Here is a 27087-nt window from a genome sequence, read left to right as displayed (position 1 = left end):
GACCAGGGCACCATCACAAGTTCAGGCTGACTGCGATGGAGTGCGGGCCGGCTACAGGGACCCAGCTATGCCCGCTGAACAAAGCACCTTAAATCCTGCTTGGGCAGAATTGTGTGGATCTGTGTCAAAGATGCCCTGTGCAGCTAAAGCAATGAATTGTTCCAAGATGTGGCGAGGCTGCGGTGTGAGGTCCAGCTGCATCACCGTCCAGGGTCCCGCTGATGAGGCTTGTGAAACAAAGTCCGGCATCGGGATGCATTTCGCAGGTGGTAATGTTTTGGTTCTGAAGAGCTGCGAGGCTGCAATGCATAGTCCGTCCTCGAGACTGCCGTCGACAAGAGATGTAAGGACCTGGACTGTGAATGCGTCGCGCCGTCGGGTGATGTGTGGGTTCCGAAGACTTGCGGGGCTAGGATATGGTTCTTGGTGATGGGTCCAAACAACGCAGCAGCGATTCTGCCCGGGGAAGCACCGTCTCAGCCAAGGAGATGCATCAGCTCTGCTGGGGATGCGCTGGTTCTGCTGGCAAGCACCTTAGGTCCACTTCCAAGGGACAGGACTGGCAGGGTAGACTCACAGATGGCTGAGTCCAGGTGCAGGAGGTTGGAAGTATGTTATATCCCTGAGGCTTCCGATTAGGAGGTCAGACAACTAGCTCTTGGAGTTACCCTGATTTCTGGGTTCAAGAGATGCAGGTTTAGTCGATCTCACCCCTTCCTCCAGCAGCACAGCAGTACTTCTACCTGGCAGAGTATCCACAGGTCCAGAAGTGTACTGAAGTGGTGGTGTATGAGATCCTTCTTTTATACACATTTGTGCGTCTGAAGTGTGGAAATGCTTCTAGAGGCATGCTTTTCAAGTGCACAGATGCCTTGCCTACCCTACCCTGGCTCCAGACTAACTACAGGGGGTATTGCAGCCCTTTTTGTGGGGACAGGACACAGCCTATTCAGATGTAAGTGAGGCAGAGACCAGCTCCTCCCTCACATCCTGCCAGTAATGGATGGCCCACTCAGTGTGTGGCTGTCTAGGAGGAATATAAAAAGCCCAACTGCCAACTACAACAAGCCATCAGACCAGAGACAGTCTGCAGGCGCCAAATGACTCAGGCAAGAAAATGTCACTGTTCTAAAAGTGGCATTTTCAGAATTGCAATTTAAAATCTGACTTCACCATAAGTTAGGATTTTAAATTAGGATTTGAGAGACACCACACTTGAAGTCCTATCTTTCCATTTGGAAATTATGCTTATAACATGAATAAGGCAATTTTATAGTTATCTAATGGGAGATACAGGCCTTACAGTGGTGAAATCTGAATTTAAGAGTTTTTCACTACCAGGACATGTAAAACTTTAAAGTACATGTCCTGCTTTTTAACTACCTTGCACCCTGTCCTCTGGGCTGTCCAAGGTCTACACTAGGGGTGACTTACATATTTTAAAAAAGATGGGTTGGGCCTCGCAAAAGGTTTACTTTGCCTGGTTGACATGGCACACACAGGCTCTGCAATCGCAAGCCTGAGACATTTTTACTTTGTGCTACTTAAGTGGGTGGCACAATCGGGGCTCCAGGTCCACTAATAGCATTTATTTTACTAGCCCTGAACCCAGGTAGTGTACTTTACTGGGGACTTATAAGTAAATTAAATATGCCAATTGGGTATGAACCAATGTTACAATTTTTTAGGTAAAGAGCACAAGCACTTTAGCACTGGTTAGCAGTGGTAAGGTGCACTGGGTCCTGAGGCCAGCAAAAACGAAGTCGGCAAAAAAAGGAGGTCTGAAGGCAAGAAATTTGGGGAAACCACACCAAGGATGCCATGTCTAACACCCATCATTTTTACCTTATTTAGTTTGTCAAGAGACCCAAACCTTCCTTCATCAGATGCTGTAAGAATGTAAAAAGATCAGTTATGTATTGAAGGAAAAATCTCAAAAGAAGGTATTGCATGTGATAGGTGTGTGTGAGGAGTGTAAAGAAACTTACAATTGTTTCTTGAGGACTGTGTTCCTGTATATTGCAATTCCCTTGTTCAAGAGTAAATCAACCACAGACCTTTACAAAAGGTTACTCTAGCACTGCAACAATACACTTAGATCTGTCAATCTTCATACATCCCCTCTACAATGGAGATATACACAAGGCATGAAGGATGCAGGCTAATCCTTTCCTCACACTGGGAGTGCTATGGGAGCAGATTTAGCCTGGACTCACCTCCAGAACCTGCAAATAAAGACAAGAGAACTGGTACTCTATGAATATCTCTGACATAATACACTGATGTCTAATATAGAAAAACAGGCGCCGCAACAGCTGCCCCTAAATGTGCATTGAATGCATTACTCTCACACATTGCTAAAATTCCACTGTATCGTAGCAGAGCTGGGAAAATGTTATCTGGCAGTACAGCTAATACACAGACCCATGCTGGGAGGAAGTAGCATCAAACCCCTATTCACTCCTTATCGATCCCTTGTATAGTGGGTCAGCTGGGACAAACAAAAGTGAGCAAAGCTGTGTATATCAAATATCACAAGTATTTAACAAGAATTGTTATTCTCTTCCTGGCAACCCCAAAGGATGGAGCCTGTGCCCATCCAGTAAAGAGTTTCTAAAGGTAGTAGTTTATTCTAGATCAAATGAATTGTTTAGTTACATATACAGTTTTAAAATATATGCTTCGAGGAAGATATTTTTTGCCAAATGAAATTGGGTTGGTAGCAAACAATAGATTGAAGAATTAAAGCATACAATTAATGAAAAAAGTATTTGTCAGAATAGGTAAAGGATACCAATGGTCGTAAATGAGGCAATGAAATGGTGAGCAAACCCAACCCCAAAATATAACAGTAGGCACTTCATGGCGTTTATTATCCAGCACCAGGCATACATTGAAATCAACATGGCTTGTAACTACTTTGATAGACCTCAGCTCATGCACCACAAACCTACCTTGTACTAATAATTGATAATGATTTTAGTGCATTCGATAGCCACGAGTCCGTCAGGGCTTCAATCTCAGCTCGTAGCTGCAGCCAGGCATCCCTTTTAGCTGGACCAAGGAGCCCTTCAAAGAAAAAACGAATAAGAATGGAAAAATAGTCCATGGGAAAAATGCAGGATGAAACACTGTCAGGTTGATTAATAGGACAAGAACACATAGCTCAATCTACACAAATGCACATAAGTAGCATGTTTTGGTGCTTTTATTGCAAAAGATAAAGTGGGAACTATGAAATATATTAAATAATTCATGGCTGTCTATGAAATATGATTTCATCATCATAATGACAGCCCCCAATCACTTTACAGAGCTTTAACATTGTTAGGACTACAAGGATTATACGGCACAGGACCAAATCAGGAGGAAAGGTTATCTAAATAATGCACAAAAAAACAATGTGGAACATTATCTGTCAATAATACTTTTATACACCTAAGATAGAAGCAACATTTGTGGTGCAATTTAAAATTTTGGACATTATGCGGCAAAAGCAGTAAATCCATAAAAATGTGGTAAATGCTGCAGTCACAGAATCATCCAAATCTACTGACTGCCATCATTACCCACTGTTTGAAGGTAAACCAATCCCAAACATTCTAATTCCAGTAGCACATTTTTGTTGCATTTTGAAGAAAACAGCTTTGTGAACTAATTATCTCAAATAAACATGTAGCATACAAAATAAGTACCAGGCGTTATTTATTATTCAATCTTATAACTCTGTGTTTATGTATTTAAGTATGTATGTATATATATATATATATGTATATGTATATATATATATATGTATATGTATATATATATATATATATATATATATATATATATATATATATATATATATATATATATATATATATATATATATATATATATATATATACACACACACACACACACACACACACATATATAAAACCTACTGGCATTCGCCAATAGACAGTTATAGTTAGGACCATGTTTCTGTGGGACCCAGTAGGCAGTTATAGTTAGGACCATGTTTCCGGGGGAAAAGCGTTTTTTTGACTTGGCTATATCTTTGGCGGCATTTGATGAATCTTCACAAAACTCTCCCCGAAAACTGTAAAGTTAGGTCCTGTTGTGCATGGATCGTTTGGGGGTGATTCGTCAAGCAGTGGGAAGTGGGGGTCAAAGAAAGGTGCGTTTTCCATGTTATTTCCCATAGGAGCTTTGAAAACACTACAGCCCAAACCACTGGATAGAATCACACTGAATTTAGCAGAAAGGTAGATTTTGATACGGAGATCACACTTCCAGTTATTTGGTGTAAATCCGTTCAGTAGTTTGTGAGAAATTAAAGGAAATCCAAATTAAGATATCAGCAATCGGGCTAATTAGTGAATAATAATGAGCTTGTGCAGAGATCTGTAGAGCTCTGATTGACTGCTAAAATTTCAACCAGGAATTGCTAACAGTCCTAATAGGACACGGTTTCAGCCAAGTGCTCTCCCCAACCCCCCCAAAATAGACGTAAAAAAAAAAAAGAAATAAAGAAAAGTGGGCAGGGGGAAGGGGAGGAATACCCTGATCCCCAAGTCGTGGTCTGAAGCAGCCCCGGCAAGGCAAAAAAACATTTTAAAAAAGTAAAATTGCAATAAATCCACAAATTTGTGGCAAAAAAAAAGCGCTGGCCAGGTCCTGTGGGCATATTTGTTTTAAAAACAAGGGGACACACGGGGATCCCCTTCTAATGCTCTTAAAGCCCTGGGGACCACCTCTTCCCCAGACCACTACCTGCCTGGGCAATAAAATGAATTAGAGGGAGCCACACAGACCGCCCCCGGATCTCGGGGACTACTACCTCCTCTGGGCCTAAATAATACCGGGAGGGGGGCCGGCGGCCTCTCTTCTCGGCTATATATGGCCCCAAGGACTGCCACCTCCCTGGGGTCAGGCCTTGATCTGAGAAGGAGGGGTCTGCACGGCCCCCTCCTGGAGCCATACATGGCTCTGGGAACCTCCATCCCCCACAGGGCCGGCTCCTGCTATGTCCCGGGGTGCCCACCTCCGGGGCATAGCTGTTTGCTCTGACTTGGAGGAAGCTTTGACAGCTCCCGTCGAGTCAGAGCAAACACTAACGGTGCTCTCAGAAAGTGAAAGCTGTGAAACCGCTCTTGCTTGCTGAGAGCTGTGTTTCCATCTTTTTCCCTGTGGCTGTCAGGATGGCAGGGTAGCAGACAAAAGGATTGCTCTCACAGACATGCATGTTTAGCAGCCCGCTGTCTATCAGAGCAATGCCAACTCCCACAGAAGACGGGGAGCCGGCAGGGACTCTGGGTGCCCTTAGGCTCCCCGGCAGTCCCCAACCGTGGTGACTGAGTGGGCTCCTGGACACCCACGATGAAGAGGCAGGGCCCGCAGGATGGGGTCTCTGGGGCTGAAATTGACAAGGGGGCGAGTTGTCCCCCTCCCCCTTTTGTTTGTGGCCAGTCCTCAGGAATGGGGGACTGGGCTCAAATTGGCCAGGTGGGGGCGGCCCCTTTCCAACTTTAAAGAAATTATTTGGGCCAGGAGGCGGAAGGGGGAGTTCGTGTGGCCCGCATAATTCTTTATGTTAGTCCCGGGGAGGTGGTGGTCCCTGGGGCATATGGAAGCCCCATATGAAAGCCCCAGGGGAGGTGGCGGCTCCAGGGGTTTTGGAGCTAAATGTTGCGGGTCTCCGCAGTCCCCCTCCTTAATATCAGGAAAGCTCTGGGGAGGTGGTGGCCTCCGGGGCTTTTTAGTGGGCAAAATGAGTGCAGAATAACGAGCAGGAAAGACCAAAGAGAAGGCAGCAGCAGAACGAACAGGAAAGACAAAACAAAGGGGAGAAAAACAAGCAGGAAAGGCAAAACAGAGCAGTAGGAGGTAAAACAGAGGGGAGAAAAACAAGCAGGAAAGGCAAAACGGAGTAGAAAAGGGCAAAACAGAGCATTCAGACACTCATAAACCCACTTACAGACTCAATGAGACACTCATAAACCCACTCACAGACCTACTCAGAGATTCATGCATCCACTCACAAACCCACTCGTACACTCACACACACACTCATAGACCCACTAAAACACTAGCACATATACTTACAGATCTATTCAGACACTTGTGCACTCACTGACAGGCCCGCTCAGACACATACGCACCCAGTCAGACACCCACTCAGACACTAACATACCCACTCAGACACTCATGCACTCTCTTACAGATTGACATACACTCATGGAGGCACTTGCAAACCCACTCAAATACTCTCATACCTACTCAGAGACTCATGTACCCACTCATGCACCCAATGAGACACTTATGGAGCCACTCTTAGGTCCACTAAGACATTCACACACCCACACACTCACTCAAACACTCAGGGCCAGATGTAGGTAAATATTATTTACCGATTCTAAAATACAGAATTTTACCGATTGGGTATTTTAGAATCGGTAAATGAAATGTAGCTAATGATTCAGTAAATTATACCGAATCGGTAAAATTTGGTAAATACCGATTCGGTATTTACATGATTCAATATTCCCCATTCATTCCTATGGGCCTGGAGGCCCCTAGTAATGAATGAGAATTACCGATTCGGTAAATACCGAATTGGTAATAGGGGGTAGACCTACAAGGGTGGCAGGGTGTCACATTGACACTCTGTTGCACCCCTGTATAGTGCATAGGTGCACATGTGGCAGACATACATGCATGTATGTCTGCCACATGGCACAGTTGAAAAAAGCACAAAATAGCTTTTTTTAAGGTTTTCGACATTTACCACCAACTATTAGTTGGTGGTAAATACCGAATCCTTAGTGCACATAAGCACTCTTAATTGTGCTTGCTACATATCATCTAATACCGAATCAGTAAAAACCGAATCGGTAACATCCGATTCGGTATTTACTGATTCGTATTTACCGAATCTGTATTTTTTGGCCTCCTACATCACAAAATTCCCAATATTCGGTGATTTCGTCCGTTACCGACCGGTATTAGGCGACCTACATTTGGCCCTCAGTCTCATAGGTTACAGGTTTCACTTAGAATTTTTTTTTTTTAAACCTTAGAAATTCTCTTAAAAAACCAAAGGTTACAAGGACATTATAGTTAAGAAATGGAATTTGTAAAAACATAGAAATTCACTGCAAAAAACAAAGGTTCCGGTGACGTTATAGTTAGGAAATAGAATTAAACAAAGCTTAGAAATTCACTGACAAACCAAAAGTTACAGAGATGTTATAGTTAGGCTCAGATTTCACTTATACAAAACCAGTGAAATTCAGCAGTTATAGTTACCTGAGCTAACCATACCTCATGCCCCTACAATGCACTGCTTATGACCTCACATATTACATCACTCATGACAATGTCAGAGACATCACTGATGACATCATCCACAGAACCTCTAACACACCCACTCACACCCCCAATGAACCTTTATATACTGCAAAGACACAAATAGCTGGAGCATCTTTTAGTTCGAGTCCTAGCGTTTAGCTTTAAATTGCAATTTTTAAATAAGGTTTAGTTTCCCGAGTGAACTGCATTTGGAAGAGAAACACTATGCCATTATGAAGTCACTGTTCAGTTTTAAGATACATTATGATGCGTTTACATTTGCTCCACTAATTAATTTTTTTTAACAATGTTTGACAAACAAGCAATGGCAAATCCAATAACATAGCAGTCTCATCGTAAAACGAAGACCTATTGGCTTTGCCAAAGTTGGTTTTACATGATGTCTTTTCCAGCAGTAATATAAAGCACTCAAAACATACTCTTGTGATTCCTAAAGCTGCAAAACCGCCATTAAATAACAATGTAAGCCGCTGTTTTGCATTTGGATCCATGAAGGCATTTTTTATTTGAGATCTTTCTGGTGGGTGCGTACTATGACCAGAACAACATTGACATCCTTATTTGTAAAGATTTCTGATGACCGCTCACATTTTTCTAAAAATTTCTATTTTAACAGTATACAGCAGTGGCAGCAGTTGTAAAGTAGAACAGCAGCATCTCATTATCACATACAAACACTACATAGGTGGTACATCAGATAGGAACTATAAATATGCAGTTCTGACTGGCTTGACCCACCAGAGCAACGTAGAGGTTGTAGCAGCAATGTACTGCAGGTATATTGTAATCTAGATTAGAATGTAGCATAGGGAGACATAAATAGTGATTAAGGTTGACAAGATATGCACAAAGTGACTCTTATATTTGTCGGGGACGAACAGTGTGAGGTAACAGGTTACAGTAAGTTTCATGCTCGGAGCCAGTGGTCGGATTTCTAAACCACTATGCATATTTAGAAGTAACTTTCCCCTTCTAGTGCACAGAAACTACTCTTTTGCCTAACCGGAGGGCCAATGCAACAAATTTACAATAAGGTTTTGCAGTTCCTTTAACATATCCCAGTAATGCTATCACTGGCTTAGCAACCAAATCAGAGGCAAGCATCAACTGCAGCTTTCTCCACTTTCTCTTCCAAAACTAATATACGTGGGGACAAGACCAAGCCATATGATGGGAATCTACATTGAGGGAGTCACATCTCCAGCTGGTCTGTTCTGTGTTGAGACCGTATTGGGACATAGAAAAAAAAGTATAATATTGCCTGTGGATACATTTTAGCTGTATGAGTTCAAATCTACCTCTGGAGGGGATGCTTTTATCTGCTTGCAATAATACATTCACTGTTCATCGGCTATCTCATTGCCCAGGTCACGCTCCCACCCAATCTTCATATTTAGGTCTTTTACTCGCAAATCATTGACAGTGCAATTGTACAAGTGTGTGATTAATTTAGATGAGTTAAGGTCGGAAGCAACATGGTTAAGAGTTACCCTTCAGGAGGTTCGTACGGTAGTGTGGGAAACAGTTCCTCCAGGGAATTGTGGCGACATTGGTATGTTAGTGAGTTAATAGGATTTGCAGGCGCGTTGCCCAAATAATCTGCAAAGTATTGGAAGCGCCCATTAACAAAGAGGTCTCCAACAGACTGTAGTTCTCTGGAATGTAGTTATCGAATCACCCCGTCATCTTTAGGTGTGGGTTTTGGATGAAAGGGAGATGCAAAGACTAATTTCCCAGTTAGATTGAGTGTGGAGAATCTAGCCCAAGCCCTCCTTGTAGACTTGATCAAAGGTATCTCAGCATGGCAGTATGATAAGTTTAATACCATGGTGTTGGGTAACAGAGTGGGGCAACCAATCATGCTTCTAGATTGTAGTGTGGGGATTGTCTAGTATCAAGGAGCCAGTAGTTTGCAAACTGACCTTTGGCCATCAGGTAATATATCTCAAACCGAGGTGCTGCAAAGCCTCCCTGTTTATATGGCTACTGCATTTGGGAACACGCTAGCGTAGGCTGCCGGCCTTCCTATTCAAATCATATTATTAGGGATCAGATCTGTTAAAAATGCTGTGGTAGGTGGTATCCGAATATTCTGGAACAGTTACAGAAGCTTGTGTAGGACCACTATTGTCATAAGGGACATTCTGACAGTAACATTACAGTGGTTTAATTGAACCATCTATTTGCTTCATGAAATTAGTTATGCAGACCCCATAGTTATCTCTGATCATAGTGGTTAGATCCCAGTGGTATTTAAGTCTTCAATATTAAATAATTTGCATCTGTCATTTAAGCAGAAACTTCAGTGAAGGTTCTTTCGTTCAGCTGGTTAGAGGCATCCAGATGGATTTTTTTCCAATTAATCAGCAGGCTCGACCATTTACCAAATGTTACTATTTCATTTATAAGTGGAGTAAGACATTGTTACGGGTCTTTAACTATCAAGATAACATCTGTATGCATTGATAAGATTATTCTACATGTTCCAAATTGAACACCCATAAGATAATGTAACTCCCTAAGGATACAGGTCAACGGTTCTATTGCCAGGGCAAAACAAATAGGTGAGAGGGGCGTCAATGCTAGTTTGTCTACCAATTGGAATTGGGAGGGAAAGCAAGTAAACTTTAATTCTGTCCTGCACTTTAGCATTGAGAAGGGAAATCCATTGTAGCACTTTTTGAATAAAAGGCCATTTAATGTAACAGAGTGCTTAGGTCGTGTCTAAAAAGTCCATGGTCACAGTGAGGTCGTGATCAATTTGATGGGCAACAGTGAATAACGTGCAGAGATTATCACCAGTAGCTCTACCTGGAATAAAGCCTGACTGATCCTGGCAGACTAGACAGGGAAGTAGGGGGAGGCACCTGTTAGCAATGATTGCAGACAGTATTCTGTTATCTACATTCATTAGTGACAGAGGACAAAAAGATACATACATGTGGTGGTTTTCAAGATTTAAGGAGGTTAATCACAACTGCTTTCCTAAGTATTAGGGGGGTCAGCACATTCAGAGGCCTTGCTAAAGATCGCTTTTAGAATCGGTACTACTTCCTCCGAATATTCTTTACAAAACTCCACAACAAAGCCATCTCTGCCAGAGGCAGGATCTCTCCCAATGTTTTAGACAATAAAGTGATTTCAGAAGTGAATTTGTTCCTCCGTTGGTACCAGTGAGAGGTGTCCAAGTGTTCTTCAGCATACTGTGAAATAGGCACATTTCCTTAGTTGTCTCCAGTCCATTTGTAAATATGAAGTTGGAATCTGCATAGGCTAGTTACAGGAAAGCATCCGGAACAATGGTGTTTGTGTGCAAGTGCATGTGTGCGCATGTCTGAGAAAAGGTATGGAGGCTGCAGTGCAAAAGCTTAAGCAACATTTATTTTCAAAGGAACCAGTCTAAGCTTGGATTCATGACTACTTGCTATAGTCATCAGCGAAGATGTTCTGCCTGTGCCCCTTATTCACATTCATTCCAGTGTGCATTGTTAGTAGTAGTAGCACTGGTTCTATGAGGGCACCCTGTGCCCCCATGACAGTTACCTAAGTCATGAAAGAGGATGCCATATTGGAGATACTAAAGACATGCAAGTTACCATCCAGAGACTTTTTTGCTTTTGAAAAGGATACTCTTTTCCTTCCACTCCTGTTTAATGGCACAAGTCCGATCGAAATGAACCAGAAAAACTTTGGAGCTAATTATGATGTTGGTGAGACTGCCACTGACAGGCTGTCGGTGGCGGTCCCACAGACACACAGCCTTTCAGTCTGACCAGCGCATTATGATGCGGCCGGCCAGACTGAAATCATCTCGGGGGATGACCGCCGCCTCTGACACGATCTATGTTCCAGTCGGGCATTGGTTGGACTTGTATCCCTAGAATGGCGGCAGTGCTGAGGCAGTCACTGTTGTTGAGATTACGATGTCCATTTCCCACAGCTTTTTCTAGGAGGTCTCACAGCCACAAAAAAGCTGTCAGAAAGGGACTTTGGGGGTCCCAAATAGGGTCCCGTCCCTCATGGGCCACTACAAAGTGACCCAGGGGGCACATGTAGTGCCCCCCAAAACGTCCATGCACAAAGCACTCTCCAACATCGTGTCTTGTGCTGCAACCCTTTTCCTGGCCCGCAACACAAGCCACAGTGTTTGAGAGCACTTTTTTCTGACTGCCTACACAGCAGTCAAATCGTAATTGGGAGGTTGGACCGCTGCCAACCTGTCAGGCGGTCACCGGTCCGCCGTGATGGCGGTCTAAGGTCTATATGTCAGGCATTGTGAATTCTGGGCTTCTTTGCAGCTAAGTGTACTTTTATGGGGTGGTTCTAGGAACATACAGCTATTTCTTCAAACTCATTCCAAGTAAATCATAGTAACCAATATTCCATAGTTTTGGCGTGAGATGTTAAAACAAAAAGTGCAATGCGTAAAACAAGGTAGTAAAAACAATCGGGGGGAATTTAAAAAAATCAAAGCTGTTGCCCACCACCAAAAAGTAACCAAACAAGTATACTAGGCTGCCGCTGTATAAATCCCAACCTAGTTTTATAATAATAAGTAAGATTTTAGAGTAAAAGTAAAAAATTGCAGTTTAATTTGCAGTCTGATCCACATCTGTAACCCAAGCTACACATACACAGACATTAACTAGATGTTATGCATTACAAACATCCCACTGGAGTCAATTAAGTTCTACAAGGGGAAATGAGAATGCATTATTAAACGACTGAGAAAAACTAAACGGTTGCGTAACAGTAGGAGTAGTTTTACAGCTTGAAGAGTTTTCTGGATATAGATGATGTGCATTACACCACCATCTAGTGTTTGGGTCTGGAACTGTCTTTTTGTTTTTTCTTTTTGGGCGTCATCGACCACCTTTTGTTTGTATGTTCTTCCCCTGTGTGATGTCAGATGGCTCCCGATTGTCCCTGTACATAGTTGCCATCTTGGGATTTTTTTTCTTTCTTTTCAGGTACTATACTTTCTTCTTGTTATTTTCTTCCCCATCTGGTTGCAGCATCATCCATTCCTGGGAGGCAGGTAGGTTGCATGTGAATCCAGAAAATTCTTCAAGCCGCAAAACTACTCATACTGGCAAGTAACCACTTCGTTTTGCAGCATGAATCCTTTTCTGGGTTCACCTGATGTGCATTAGATTATGCAGCAGTGTCCCTTCCGGTGGGGTGGGTGGGATGAAAAGAGGGAGTGTTAGCAAACAGGTGTTGTGGTACCATTTGTTTCACCTGTGCCTCCTTGTTCATTTGAATGTCCACACAATAATGTTTTACAAAGGTGTGGGGTGATGCCCATGTTTCTGCTGCACAAACTGCGTCCATGTGTACGTTTGCTAACAACACTAGTGTTGCACCCTTCTTCCTTGGTGAGTGGGCTCTTGGGCGTGTGGGCAGTGTTATCCCCACCCTAGAATAGTAAGTCTGTATTGTTTCCACAATACATCTTGAGATTGTTACTTTAATTACTGGTAAACCCTTGGTTGCTTTGGCAAAGGAAATCAACAACTGGTTTCCTTTTCAAAATAGTACGTTAAAGTCCTCTTTACATTCAATGTTTAGTGCTCTTTCTGTTTGTATTTTTGCTTATTTGAAGGAGGCTAGTAACTTAATGCTTTGATGGACATAAAAATGAGTCACTATCTTGGGTAGGAAGTATCATTGACGTATCATTCAAAATCCAACTGACTGAGGTGATTTTTTCCACACCTGTGGCTCTTCCCCCTCAGGGAGCTTGGCCTCTCCCACAAAAGGGCTGCCTAGCAAGAAGTTTCCATTGCTGATAGTGTGATCTGCCCTGTGGCGACTGCTTTTGCTGCCTCAAAGTGAGTGAAGCTCAGCCAGTGGACCTCAGGGATGTGTTTTCTCCTATTCTAAAGAACCCTATGAATTGTAGAGCCCCCAGTGCCTAGGCTGCTTAGTTGCCCCTTTCAGGCAGGTGTTAGAATTCGAAAATCCTTCAAGGAGTTGTCAAACTCCTTCTTCCTTTGCAAGAGTGAGGCCAATTCAGCCTTGTGCTTGCATCGGTATCCCTCGGTCAAGACCTGTGCGGTTCTTTTGATTTCGGCTGGCCTTCAGTCGACGAGTGCTTCTGTGTCGGTGCTGCTTTTTGGGACTTAGCACCCGGTGCTTTTGGCTCATGGCTTTTTGGTGACTTGATTATCTTGCATTTCTTCTTTTCGGCTTCCTTCACAGCTTGTTTCTTCTCTGCATCGGCCACATAGATCTCGAAGTCCAGCATTTCGACATGAACTGTTTCGGCTTCCTTGACCTTGTTGCTGTTATCGTTGGATATGCTGGAATCTTTCAGTGATACCTGCATCTTCTGAGTACTGAAAATAGTGGTGTAGAGTTCCAGCCTCTGTCATCGACGTATCTTTAGTGTCTTGAGTAAGAATCCTGTGCAGGCCTCACAGACCTCGTCTCAATGAACCTTCGGGAGACAAAGAATACAGACCTTGTGTAGTCTCTCTGTGTGGACCTGTGGTTTCAGTTGAGAAAGAATTTGAATGGGTCTTTTCCATGACCACTACCTGCCTTCATTCTTCTACCACATGGCTGGTACCAGTGAGGTCTAGCCTCTGGAGAAAAAGACAAGGCCCCCATCTCTCTCTTTGTCATCGCTCTTACTGTCATCGGCGATTCAATAGATTTTCCTCAAACAAATACATTTTTTGTAAAATCTTTAGGAGCTCCTCTGTTGCGGAAAAAAGAATATGAACATGGCCACTACCCACAGGAACATCCAGAGTGCCACAGGGATGGACATATCACCAAATGGTGGTCAATAACACCCGGAAAAAAAAAGAAGATAATTCCAGGCCCAACCACTAGACGGCGGAATAACTCACAGCATGAGAATCCAGAAAAGGATTCATGTAGCAAAACAGCAAATACACAACCATCTGATTTAAGTTTCTGGATTTCCATTCTAACTGTAACAGACCGGTAAGGCTGACGGGCCTAAGCAATGAGGTTGCTGAGATCTTGTGACATAGTCTGTTTGTATGTCAGAGTAACGAGCACAAAAATATCATGCTACAAAAATATTATGAAGATAAGGATATCTAGGTAAGTTTAGATTTACTATTCTTAACTCAATATCTACATGCTTTAATGAGAGATATATATGTACCGTATGTATATATCACCAAGGTATACTGGTTGAATAAAGTACAGTACTTAAATAAATTTTCCATCACAATATTTATGTATTCAATTTCTCTCTACTAATGTTTGTAGCATATTTACAACTAGAAATTTTTGAACTACACTCTTTTAAGAATGCATGCAATAATTCACCAAATAAATATAGCATGCAATATTTTTAAAGTGGTGAAGCTTCAAAGCAAACATCCTTATTTTGAAGCGTACCTCCGACATTGTTCTTGTACGTATTGTATAACTCTTTTACTCGTCGATACCGGAATGCCAATTTCCGCATCCAGTCAACGCCACCTCGTACACCCGTTGGCAAACACAGATTTGCACTGCTCGCTGCTGCATGGAATCCATCTGTTGCAAAACTGTAGGTACTAAGAGAAAGGCCAGAGCATGCGTTGGAGAATTCACTTCACCATTGCTACTGATTTTGAAATGTGAATGACAGTTAACCTGTTCCTGAATGTCAGCAGATCACACTTACCTTAAATCCTGCCCATTATCATCAGAGGATACGTCATCTATGTGCACTTGATCGCATTCCTAAGAGAAGAAAATAAGATGGAAATTTGCTTTTGCAAAAACTACAATTATATTGTGTGGAAAAAGACAGCAAACATGAAAAAAAAATTCTCAGCATTTTATGGCATGCCCTGGATAGGTCTAGTTACAAAAAAATGAAAATTGAGGAGTTTAGGTAGTGGCATTTTGGTAATCTTAGAGTGATGCTAGTTGTGATCCAGACTTCTGTTCTCTGGTTTCATATCAAAAGGATAGTGGCCACTCATTAGTAAGAGTAACCAAGAGCTCATGAATTGGAAATCATTAGGCGAGAAGGACTAACAGAACATTCTCTCTTATTAGCACAACAAACGATAACACCTGGATGCAAAAACACATTATGTGCATTACAGAATATTAGCTGGATGGTGTGGTCAAGCAAAGTAATGAGAAAATAATGAACACTAGTTTGCGAGTAAATGGTCAACTCACCGAAATGACAGCTAATAAGTGCAGTTTGCTTTGGACTGAAGGGACATCATAGATTTTTTTTAAATAAAATTCAAACAACAGTAGAGTACAGTGTTTGCAAAGTTTTAATGCAGCGCAAAATGTTCACCCATGCTTGCAACACGAATTTGCAAAGAAATCTGCATTATACTCTGAACTCGAGCAGAGGAGTGAAAAACTATGGATATTACTGACAGTCTCATAAGATGCACATATATGTGGTGGGACTCTTAAAGGAAGCAATAAAATATATTGGTGCCATCGAATTTTATATACATAGAAATGCTTTCAGTATTGCCAGATTTAATACCCGTCCCAAGCACAAAGCTGTCCAAGTGCAAGCCCAACTTCAGCCCAAAGGCCACCAATATCAGCCCTAATCCAGCCCAAATGTGCACCTCTCATATTATGAAAAAATAGCCTTCATGAAACATTTTAAGCATGTTTCTAATTTGCATTACTGTGTGTATAGTGGAAGAAGGTTTAATGGGCACCTATACAGTTCCGAAATCATTTTTTAATATTAATAAATACTCATTTGAAGAAGAGTCTCGAGCTCCCAACTGGAGCTCCACCAAGGGTGCCACATCCTCAATGACATCACAGGATCCTCTGAGAAACAGTCAGGTGCAGTTAGTAGGGTATATCCGCTGGTCACTGCAGTAATCCTCTCATCTTGGACATTACCTGAACAGTTGACCACAGAGGTACTGGCAGGCCCTTCTGGCATACGGGGTTGCACATGGCTCGCTATCAGGTGCACACTCTTCAGGATGGTTGCCCTAGACAAGTCTCATGCTCTGGCCCAGGTAAGTTCACGTGGCCCCTTCTGGCATACGGCCTTGCGCACTTCACATGGCTGAGATGACGCTGGTCCCCCTTCTAGCATACAGGGGTTGCCGGAATGTTTTAACACAAGGACAACAACCCGATTGTTGGGCAGCCACTCTCCTCAAACCTTGCTCTGGCATTCCTCCTCACAGAGCTCCCCATTGGACCTCGTTCCCTTTAACTCTCCTCTTATTCACAAGGCAGGCAGGTGATTGTGTTCCACGATCCAGGTCTTGGTTTCCCTGGGTGATGCCTGCTCACCCTGCAGGGACATTAGCGGGCCTCGGCCCATAGTCGTGGTCATGTGTAAGTCTTACATAGCTTTCCCTCCTCACACAGCCAGTCTGGCTGCTTGGCAGATGACACATTTTTAGACACTCAACATCCCCTTCTTATAATCCTTTTGCAGACCCCAAATGTGATTTAAGGTCTGGGTCATTGAAGTTTAATGTTGGGGTTCTGCTTATTTCTTTTAAAGTGGGCACTTTCCCTTTCCATTTTCCTTCATGAAAGCGGTCTGTCACAACAGGCACGGTTCCTAACCTGATCGTTCCCAACATAATTCATGAGAGTGACCAAAGTTTACACCTGTATGTCAGCCACAGTGATATGTGCTGTCAAAAGTGTTAATCTCAGAACTCCAGTCCTACTCTTTATTATTCTCTTATAAGTCCCATCTCCCTTCCTACACGATAGACGATCATTAACAGACGCATGCTTCAAACATGTATACTTCCTTAGATTGACAGTGACGCATGGAGATGTAGAGTATCCATCTAACACTTGCCCGAAGTACGATTTGCAAAATGTTTTGTCCTGAAATAAACTCAAAGTATGTACGGTGTGAAAATAAGAAATGCCAATAAAAACGATTTTGCAAAAAAAGATTCCATCTCTCTTCCTGAGATGTGTCCAGGCCCCTTGCTTGTGATCTATCACTGAATCGAAGAGCAATCTTTGAAATGTAATGAGAGACTCTTTCCTCCAGTGGGTCCCCACCTAGCTCACAGGAATTTAGCTATCCAGAAATAGTTCTGTGGGTATTTCTTTCCTCCTCATGTCTTTAGTTTGCAGGCCTGGGCTTCCCAGAATGGAACTCAGTGTCCTCAATACAACATATCATTGCAGACACACTCACTCAGTGTTCAGCACGAATACCTCTATGCATTGTATGCTTCCAGCACATTCACTCAATCTGTGCGCATTGTTCAGGACTGAAGCGTTCCCATCTTTAACCAGTGTGAGTTATGTTAAAACAGATGCACTGCCAGCACACAGGCTCGTGCGCTGCACAACACTCCACCCTTCATGTATTGTACTTCACACAGGCACACAAATCCTCAGCACATGTGGACCCTGCACACACACTGCACAGCACTACATCTCTCATGTAAGGTATTCCTCCCAGGCATACATACACACAGCACATGTACTAACCACACATACTTGGCACAGTACTGCTCCAATCTTGCACTGTACCCTTCTCAGCCACACATACAAGTAGAACAGAGTCACTACTCCTGTGCTGTGCAGCACTCCAAATCTACCTGATGTTGGTCAAGGGTGAGTTAAGCACAGAGCAGTGGAACTTTAAAAAGGTGAGTGAGCTGTAAACCTCATTCCACGGCATGCTCCCACCACTGAGCTCGTCCTGCTTAACTCTATGTGAAGGCAGTAGCCTTCTCCCACTATGAGGGGAGCGCTTTGGGTGCCCCACCCAGTTCAACAAGACCACAATCCGTGAGTTAGGCTATGTAACAAACGCAAGATCCATGTTTGCCTATGACAAAAACAAAATCAGCATTAGGGATCCAGACAACAGTACAATTGGGCACTCGGGCAGGGGCACATGTTTCTTACTATGTAGAAGAATTTACTTTCCTAACAAGTAAATTTAACTGCTCTTACAGGATTAAATCACAATTATACACTTAAGAAGAATCCATTCCTGGGTTTAAACCACTTTCACCTAGACTTGTTAGGCAAATTGCGAGAATTGTCACAGTAAGACGTGAGGCCCACAACCTTCAGTTAAAATGTACAAAGTTCAGAAAGGAGATAGTCACTTTGCCTTTCATAGTCCTTCACTATGACTGCCAACTTTCACACTAGAAGGTATACAGGACATACATCATTATCTTTGTGTTGCAGCAAAGACTAAAGTTACCAGTATTGGCAAGGAGCAGATGGGTTCAATAGAGGTCTAAATGCAAGCAAGGCTATTGGAGCAGAAAGGAAAAAGAGCATTTTTTCCCCCTACAGTTTAGGAGATACCCCGCCCCAGGCATCTAAACATTAGCGGTCCCTCAAATATGCCGACAATGAAATCACCCCTCTAGTTCCGTCCTACTCTGGTCCACTACATCATTAGCACTGTCCCACTCTAATACCACCGCTCACCACTGCAATCTTACTGGGTCATGCAGCCCCTTTACACCCATCACTCATCCAGGGCTTTTAGTGGGGCAGGTCTTAAAAGAGACTATGAATTTGGTCCCTATGGGCCTATATTTCTGGCCTTTACCTTGAAGGCAAAACCAGTCATTGATTTCTCAATAACTACTGCAAATCCACCCTGTCAGGTAAGCCGTCCCTCTCTGTATTTCATATATTTTTCTTCATCCTTGGTTATCTAAGAGAGCCTGCTTTTTCAAGATGCGTTTCTGTAATTTTATTTTCATGCAACATGTGACCCTTGTATAGTGCATATAGTGAACTGAGTCACCCCTAGTTATCTGGGTGAGCTCATGTGGTGGGTGTTTATGACAGGTCATGATTGAGAGCACCAGAGGCTGAAAGCAGTACGTGTTTCTCTGAGTGCCTGCTAGTGGGTCATTAAGGTGTGCACACCATATGCACAATTAATCCTTGCTCTCTCTGCAGAGTACACAGACTGATGCCAACATACTTGCCAATTGTAAAATAAAGTTCTGTCCTTGTAACCAGCTATTTTCCCATGCTGATACAAGTAAGGACAGGCTAGAGCTATGGGACCCTTTTCTTCCCCACATCTTTCTGAAATCTTCTATTTGTGTATCTTGCATACTTTTCTTCTTCATGATAAGCATTTCAAGCTATCCTTTTTAGGTCAAGCATTCGAAACCTCTAGTATATAGTTTAGTATATACATTTTAGTATATATACTTTAGTATATACTTTGTGGGCTCTGTTCAACTGCCTCTATTTAACTATCTTGATAGAAAACGACCACAAGAGGTCAGTAAAATTCCAGAATTGCTTTCTGCTGAGGGACTTATTTTTTATTTTTCTGGCAACTGCCTCTATTTAACTTTCTTGATAGAAAACGACCAGCCGAGGACAGTAAAATACCAGAATCACTTTTTCATTCTCTAGATGCAAGTTCATAGAAATTGTCTTCCACGAGCACCTGTAGAATTTTTTTTCTCCAAATCTTGCATTTTCAGTGATATGACCACCACAGGCCCTGATTTTATATTAAACACAGAGCTTTGGACTTTACCATTTCCAACTGAAAGACAATATTTCTCTCCATGTGTTCCCATACCTAGCGTGTCACACAGTTTGGTGCTTACTTTCCCTCCATGTTAAAGAACAGTAGATGTTTCAGCACCCAGGCTAATGCGCTGCACAGCAAATACATCTAAGGTCCCAAAGGCGAGACCGATTGCATTGTAAATGGTTGTTATGTATTCCCTTTCAACAGTGCATGATATGAGGTTGATCTGGGCCAGCATTGGTGAAATGCACTGAATTAGTCGTGGTGTAATTTGTTGTCACTGAGACACATTCAGCTTTAATTTTAGAGCAGCAACCTACAAAAGATACAGGTTTTTTTTAGTTTCACTTCCAGCGGAGTCCAACACGTAGGCCTCACTCAAAGGGCCACCAGCTCTCCTGTTTTTCGGCTCGCACCCTGACTCAGACATATGCAATGGAGGGAAACAAAGGCACTCAGCGTGTTATTGCACAAGTGCTTAAGAGAAAACATAATTTGGAGGTGTGTTTATGACTTCAGCACCCACATGTAAGGGCATGAACTGTAGGAATGTCAGATGTATCTCTTTGTATGAGTAATTGTTAGTAAATTAAATTGTGCACACTATTTTCTAATTCACTATTTCCTTTTATTTTTGTTGAGTGGTTTATCACCCCAGGATGAGGGTAGGGAGTCGGAGCACTTTATATCACACACACATTATACAGAGACCATGAAGTGTGTAAATAAATTTACATGGAATGTTACATAAGACTTTGAGGGTTAAAAGGTGGAGTTACATTTCATCCATACTAGTAGGCATTACAATTGTGCATGTAGCTCCTGGATGCTGGTTCATGGCTCACTGTGCTATATCAGAAGGATTGTAACTTACACCCTGTATGCTACTTTGTGATGAGCCAATACTGTAACTAGACAAGATGCAGATCTCTCCAGTGGGTACATTAACGACCAGAATTATCTTAAAGTGAAACTCTGAAACTTGGTGGGCACAGTGATAGCAGACTCAGGATCTGCAGCAAGCTGGAGATGCTAGCCAGTCAAGGTTATGTTCCCCATTCCTCCCAGGCAGAACCTCTAGCAAGACACAAGAGCAGGGCTCAAGTGGGATGAAAAAACTAAGAGGGGAGAGGATCTCTGAAAGGGGCGTGGTCGATGCACTTAAGGGCGTGTCTTAAAAACGCTGAAGCTGAAAATCTGTGCTTAGCATACTGACTGTTATTTTTCTGTGTCTGCTAAGTCATGGGATGCGGAGAAACTCCGTTCCTCTTTTTTGTGCCCGTCATTGCATCCAGATATATATTACAAGTGACATTACACCTGCAACAAACCAGGACTAATGGCTTTGTCAATGGTTGTTAGTTGCATCAGATTAAAAAAAGAAACGTTTCGGCTCTAAAATCATGAGACAGTCATCATAAAATCATCGCAGGCAGTGAAGGGTGGTACTGCTGCAGAGGTAAGTTTTTTTTCCCACCGAAAGCGAGGGCGAAAATAACAGCAATGAAAGGGACCCGTTTCAGCACCTGTTCTTAAGAACTGCTGGTGCTCTGACCAACAGCAGGACCCGGCCCACTTAAAGCCCTGCACACGAGTGACTCGAAAAACCCCTTAGTCACCTGTGAGGAGGGCTCAATCTAGTCCAAAAATCTGCCATCAGCCAGTTGCGTTTTTTCTTGCATAAATGGGAAACATGTCACCCATTTGTGTGGATAATAGCCAAGCCTTGCAACACTGAATGCTTTTGTGTAGACCAAGGTTAATAATGTTTTTATTAAACTCCTACTGTAACCTTCCTAAAGCCCAGGTGCATGTTCGACCCTGGATGAGAAAGTTGGAGACACTGGGAAACAACAGTTATCATACAGCTATTGATTTTTTGTTAGTTAGAAGAAAAGTGTTTCTTGAGAACACAGAAAATGAAAGCAGGTACACAGTTCTTACCACCAAACAATAAAAACATTACAGTAAAATATTAATCATTGTAGGTACCTGAAGATGATGGAAATCAGGCTCCAGACTAACCAGTAGTTGCCGAACAGTAGCTGCCCCAGTTGTTAGTTTATCATAGGCTCAACTGTGCCAGAGGGCGACGGGCTCTAGTTGTTAAGCAGGCCACGCCCCCTCAACACGTCACCATTTAAGAAAGACATGGCTGTGTGTCTCTTTAAATAAATTGAACAAATTAAGCAATTTTACAGCTGAGAGCAACCACTAGGCTCCTGACCTGGGGACCACATGGGCTTCTCCCCTTGTATCTTCTGACAGGTGTCTGGCTTCCACCGCTGCTGGACTGGCTGAGATAATCTTTCTTTTACATCGGTGGTTTTATTTTCCCATGCTTCTTTTAATATTGTTATATTTCCTTAGCACTGTCACAGGCAAGGGAGATTGCCTTAAGGCATAGGAGCTGCTCTACCGTAGTTTTGATTTTAGTTTTACCGCCACCGCCCCGGCCCCCCACCCAATTTTTACTTTACGATCAGCAACCCTGTGCCAGAGAGCCATGCGCTCTAGATGAAGAGGCCTGGCCCACACAACATGGCAGACTTTAAGAAAGACGCAGCAGGGTGCCGCGCAGCAGGGGTGCCCAATGCAGGGCTCCAAGCACCATGGTCTCAGGTCTGCAGGGCCAGATCACGTGCACAGCCGTCCCTCAGGTAAATGCCAGTGTACTTTTCCAGCTCACTGCCTTAGTAGGCTGACCCACTGGCATGGGTGTTAATTCAGGACAGTGAGTGTAAAAATTCAGGACAAAGGGTCAAAATTCAGGACAGAAGGACAAAATTCAGATAGAGAGGAAGGGTCCACTGTATAGCGCACATCTGGAAGGGATTTATTATAATGAACAAAGTGTTAGTCAGGTTTTTCTATTGGATGACTAATAACATGAAAAAAAAATTAAATGGTACTAGGTGGAAAATTATGCAACGTAAACATCGAGATTAATCAAATACCTTCACCTTATGACTCTCAGGAGTTCATGACCAACTTGGTCTACATTCATTCGAATTTTTGCTGATGCTTCCAGCATGGCTGCTCGACAAAAGCACAATGCTGTGCCCTAGGCAGATGTGGGAGAAGGCATACCCCCTGCTGTAACTAACCAAGAGCCCATTGTCATTCTGTATGTGACAATCAGCCGAAGTCAGAATGATAATGGCTATTCTTCAGTCTGTGTGTAGTCGGGGAGGGGCTGGCAGCCGCCTCTACAGTTTGAGAAGTGTGAGCTGGCCCAAGAGCAATAGCATTTAAACTTTTATTAGGGCTTCTCCAGGGAAACAGCACAGATTGCAGGAATCCCCAAAATTACGGACAAATAGTGTCCGTAAAAGGAATGATTAGGGACAACATGCTAAACTAACGGAGGGACAGTGGCATTTACGGACAGTTGGTTACCCTATGTCTAAGAGGTCCGACTAACTGTCACCTATGTAAAGTGTCTCTCATTTTCACGCATTGGAGGACATCAACCTGCAGAAACTGCCTCATATTTTCGTCATTTATGCACATTTGTTACCTAAATATAACTTTGAGATATTCAAGTTTATTGAATCATGTTATGTTATGGAGCATTTATAAAGTGCAACATTCATCTGAGAGTATCTTTGGGCTATCAAATGATGGAGGTAGCAGTGAAGTTGAAAAAATTAGTCTAATTAGCAAAAGCCTGTTTAAAAAACCTAGGGCCCGATGTAGGTCGGTCGTTAACGGCCGAAAATCGGTATTTTCGGCCGTTACCGATCGGTAAATAGGTGATAGGCATGTAGGGGGCATTATTTTACCGAATCGGTAAAATAAAAAATCGGTAAATTTACCGATTCTCAGCCACCCATATGTAGGTGGGACTCTTCAGAGTCCCAGGAGCCTTACCGAATCGGTATTTTACCATCGAGGGCCATATGTAGGTAAATGGCATTTACCGAATCGTAAATACCGAATTTTACCGATTCGGTATTTACAATTCGGTAAATGCCATGTAGGTAATTATTCTGTAAATATTACCGAATCGGTAATATGCGGTAATTACCGAATCGGTATTTACCGATTCGGTAATTGCCATTGATTCCTATGGGCCTTGAGGCCCATAGGAATCAATGGCAATTACCGAATCGGTAAATACCGATTCGGTAATTTTACCGATTTGTCAAGGGGGACAGGGTGTCACTTTGACACCCTGTAGCACCCCTGATTTTGGCTTGTGTGCAATGTGACACACATGCATGCCCTTAGGGCATGTATGTGTGCCACATGGCACAGGTGTACATGCACAGATGTGCATGTACACAGAAATTCGTTATTTACCATGCCATTGTATTTCATGGTAAATAACGAATTTCTAAGGGCCTGTGGCACTGTTTCCAGTGCCACCTACATCCCAAAATTCCGATTCTGTACATTTACCGAATCGGTACTTTACCGATTCGGTAAAATTACCGATTCAGTAAATATACAGAATCGGTAATTTTCAGGCCCCCTACATCTGGAATTACGAATACCAGTCGGTAACGGCCGAAATCGGCCGTTACCGACCGGTATTTTCCCACCTACATATGGCCCCAAATCCAATTTGATGGTAAAATACCGATTCCGGTGTGCATGCACATGTGTGCATGCACACCTATGCCATGCGACAGGCAGACCTGCCCTTAGGGCATGTATGCCTGCCACATGGCACCTGAGCCTGTTTAGGGGGTGCCAGAGGGTGTCAAAGTGACACCCCCTGCACCCTTGTGAAAATCGGTATTTACCGATTCGGTAAATACCGAATCGGTAATGCCCATTCATTCCTATGGGCTTCAAAGCCCATAGGAATGAATGGGCATTACCGATTCGGTATTCCAGCACATCTGGAATACCTACATGTCGACACCATAGATTTACCGATTTTCAATTACCGAATCGGTAAAATTCGGTAATTTAAAATCGGTAAATCTATTTCACCTACATCTGGCCCCTAGTCTTTAGCTTTCCTGAATGGGGCCAGTTCTGTCCATGCGCGTATCCACGTTGGAGTCAATGTAGAGAATCTACGCCCTTGTTTTCTAGAAGCTGGGTACCACCAAATAATTGGCAAAAGCAATCGAAGAGTTCTCCCACAGGCATATTTAAGAAGTCGAGCTCTTAAAAAATCTGGGGCCACTCCCTTTAGGGTTTTGAAAACGGCAACAAATTTAAAATGTAATTTGCTGTAATGCAATGCATTTCCCTGGTTAACGCAAAAGGTGCTCTCAGCGCTAACGAGGAGAGTGCGTTGTTTTACATTGAATGAGCTGCCCCCAGGGCTGCCGCAAACTCGGGGGCAGTGCATTCAAGTGAAATACAGAGCAGCTGCTTCAAAGCCGCTAAGTGTTTCACTGTGTTGGCAGCAGACCACCTGCACTTCTAAGGGGGATTTGAGATCCCCTTGCAGGCGGGTGCAGTGAGTGACTCAATTCCTGCACTATATGAACTTCCAAAAGTTTAATGCAATAGGGCAATAAAGAAATTGGTCACAAGTTATTTAGGATTTTTGGATTATCACCAGACGTTTCTATGATAGGGAATTCAGTGGCTTTTTTTAAGTAAGCAGTAACTACCTTTCCTCATAGATGCATGTAATAAGTTAGTGAGAGGATTTATGATGGAGTGAGGCAGGCAACACAGCACTCTAGGAGGGCAAAAATCACATGGAGCTCTAAATTTACTTTAATTAGGAGGCGTTGAACATTATCACCTAAAGTCATCGGCAGTGTGTCAAACTTATCTAACTTAAGACTATTCTCCTCCCGTTCCAACCAGTCCCAGTCCCCATAAGGACTATTAAGTATAGCATCTTTGATGGTCTTAGGTTTTTTAAATATAAAATACATTTATTTCAATACAATTTTCTTGTGAGTGCATCAGAGGCTGATTAATTATACACGTTTTAGAGAGGCTATGCACAATATTAAATAGTTTTTTCTGTAGATTTTGAGCCGTACATATTTTGCTTCATATAACCTAGATGCTTTGTTTCTTATGGAAACCTAGCTTAAAGAAACATCTACTCAAGATGTTGTATGCATTATCCCCATTGCTTACACTCTTAATCATCAGGACCACCCTCTTTACTCGGGTGGTGGTTTGGCTATCATTTCCTGATCCAACTTTACCAGTTTAGTAATCAATAACCTCAACCTGGTACCTTATCAATACTAGTGCAGACACTCTGGCTCCTTTTGTCTTACATAACACTATTTTCCTCAGCCTAGGTGATTTTACTATTCAGGAGAACAGTGCTGCAGATGTTAACAGATACCTTTAGGTCTCCTAACCTCTCCCAACTACTAGCAACTCCACCTGGTCATGCTCTGGGCCTTATTTTCTCTAACATACCCAATCTCTCTGTTTCCTCCCCTTTACCACTACTCTGCTCGGGCCATTCTGTGGTTCCATTCCAGCTTATTTTAAGTAAGGTCCATTTTCCCAAAGGCCCAAGAGATACACTCTTGATGGACTGGTATAAAATCACCAATTCCAAGCTTGCTGAAGATCTGAGCCCATTACCAATAACTCTTTGTAGGCACATATCAACTGTCACTTACTGTCCCCTGGATCTCAGAACTTCTGAAGACTGCCACACAGCAATGCCTCCTTTGGGAATCGGCTGCCACATACTCCGCGAGCAAAATCAATTCTGCTAATAATGACCCAAGAAAAATGTTCTCCATCGTTAAACCTTTCTACTGCCTCTAGCTGAAGCCCAGAAAATCCTCTTCCCTAAAGCTCTTTGTGAGGGTTATTTCTACTTTCTTTTGTGTCAAAATCTCTTTGAATAGGAACTACCACCACAAACAACCTTCCATGAATACCATTCCCTCCCTTGAGTCACGGTCTCCTACTTCTATCTGTAGATCTGTTTAACTTGTATGCTATTTTTGGCGCGAGACCCGACTACAAGTTCTACTTCAGATTCATGTGCCACTTACATTGTGTCACCGACCTAGATCTAATTGGACCAGTATTCATGCAAATTGTTCAATGCTTTCTTTCCACTACCATTGTAACTGTTATTTGGAAACCAGCTCAGGGGAGTTCCCTTACTAAAAAAAAACAAAAACAAAAAAAAAAAACAGTGGATCTTTCTGTGCTAGCCAACTGTAGATCAATCGCTTTGCTTCCCATAGTTTCAAAACATACTAGAAAAGCTATTAATGCACAAATGTATGATTACTAGGAAAACAAACTACTTGTTGAATATAACTCAATCTGGCTTT

General features: G+C 42.7%; 1 protein-coding gene across 5 annotated transcripts in view; it reads right to left on the bottom strand.

The window, feature by feature from the left end:
- The window catches only part of LOC147666718 (protein phosphatase EYA4-like), a 197984-nt gene that overhangs the window by 13075 nt on the left and 157822 nt on the right, over positions 1–27087 (bottom strand). For all 5 annotated transcript variants that reach the window (XM_086948935.1, XM_086948934.1, XM_086948933.1 and 2 more), the window contains 3 exons: positions 15014–15072; positions 14743–14903; positions 2955–3069 (listed from right to left, as the gene is read on the bottom strand). In XM_086948935.1, coding sequence (XP_086805061.1) covers positions 2955–3069; positions 14743–14903; positions 15014–15072 — 335 coding nt within the window. The remainder of the gene's footprint in view (positions 1–2954; positions 3070–14742; positions 14904–15013; positions 15073–27087) is intronic.

Source organism: Lissotriton vulgaris, unplaced genomic scaffold, assembly GCF_964263255.1.
Source record: "Lissotriton vulgaris unplaced genomic scaffold, aLisVul1.2 SCAFFOLD_1801, whole genome shotgun sequence".
NCBI lineage: Eukaryota > Metazoa > Chordata > Amphibia > Caudata > Salamandridae > Lissotriton > Lissotriton vulgaris.
Note: the sequence above shows the minus strand (reverse complement) of the source record. Positions and strands in the feature narration are given on the sequence as shown.